At 38.9% G+C, this 1269-nt stretch overlaps 1 protein-coding gene across 1 annotated transcript in view; it reads right to left on the bottom strand.

The window, feature by feature from the left end:
- Positions 1–3: 3 nt before the first annotated feature.
- LOC127751855 (uncharacterized) overlaps positions 4–1269 on the bottom strand; it is a gene marked incomplete at both ends in the record, with an annotated part of 3427 nt that continues 2161 nt past the window's right edge. The window contains one exon of the mRNA XM_052276030.1: positions 4–1106. Coding sequence (XP_052131990.1) covers positions 4–1106 — 1103 coding nt within the window. The remainder of the gene's footprint in view (positions 1107–1269) is intronic.

Raw genomic sequence — 1269 nt, 5'->3', positions numbered from 1 at the left:
TAACAGTTTCCAAAATAGGGGCCCCATTTTTCTCTTCATGGTGAAGAAAAAAGAAGGATCAAATTTCACCTCTTCATAGAATATGTCCTTTGGAGACCACACAACAAAGTGACATTTGTGGGTTTCTGTTACTCCCATTGCCATTTGAATCTGGTTATAATACGGATGATTCCTCTTGAGTGTCACTTTGCCATTTACATAGTGGAGACAAAATCTCTCCTTTTGTTTTTTAGAAAGTGTCTTCTCAAAATCATTTGGATTTCCTGTCTTTAGTAAGAAAGGGCACTTGACCTCAAGTAGTTCCCGTATTCCAGAATCGCTTACAATGATCCCATCAGGACTGCATGAGAACTCTGGGTGTCTCGAATTTGTCCACATTCCTGTTGTACTTATCTTTACTGAAGGATCTGTCTTCTTCAATAATGCTTCGTATTCTTCTCTAGCCTTTGGTTCATTTTTGGTCCCATAAGTTGTTGCTTTGTTGCCTCTAAATTTTTTCATTTGCCACAAGTGTTCTCTTAAAAAGGCCTTGTACCCTTTAGGGGTCATATGAAATATCCTCTTACTGAGAGATGAGGGAAAGAAGGAACAGCGCTGGGAATGCCACATAGGACTTTTGGATTGCTCTGATGTATCTGGTATCTCAATGGGACCAGTAATAGGTACATCACAGCGCTCCTTCGCAAATATTTTGCACATTGCAATCACAAGTTTAACATTTTCCACTGGCTCTGTGTAGCATTCATAATTAAATTCTAGGTGGAGATCAAAAATGTATTCAAAGTCATCTTCAGCTTCAGGCTCCTTGCCAGTATTTTTCTTTGCCATAGTCTTCCCTGACGGATTCTTTCTTGAGGTTTTTCTGGCAGTCTTCTTTCGGTCTTTCTTCTTTGGCTCTGTTATGTACAATCTTTGCACTGACTTCAAAAAATTATCTTTAATAATCACAAGATCTTCATCAGTCTTTAACTGCTCAGCAGTTGGCAGAGGGCTGAAGCAGGAACGAATAGGATTTGTCGATGTTTTATACAACTTAGTTATCAGCCCAGGATCCTTAGACCTACTGCCATGACCCCAAGAACATGGTCTGTCAGTGCAGGATAGTGCTGGAAAAAAAATAAGGAACACAATTAAAATCACATTTTATAAAAGTCTAATTTTTAAAAAATTTTCCTTACAGGTGGAGTGTTCCTCTCCCTCTGGACCCGAGATAACACAATCTGTTTCTACCCAAACTTATCCAATTTGGAGTTATGAAGGAATGTCACT

Source organism: Frankliniella occidentalis, unplaced genomic scaffold (assembly GCF_000697945.3).
Source record: "Frankliniella occidentalis isolate FOCC.00 unplaced genomic scaffold, Focc_3.1 Scaffold1437, whole genome shotgun sequence".
Taxonomy (NCBI): Eukaryota; Metazoa; Arthropoda; class Insecta; order Thysanoptera; family Thripidae; genus Frankliniella; species Frankliniella occidentalis.
The sequence above is the reverse complement of the archived record's forward strand: the minus strand, read 5'-3'. Positions and strand labels throughout refer to the sequence as shown.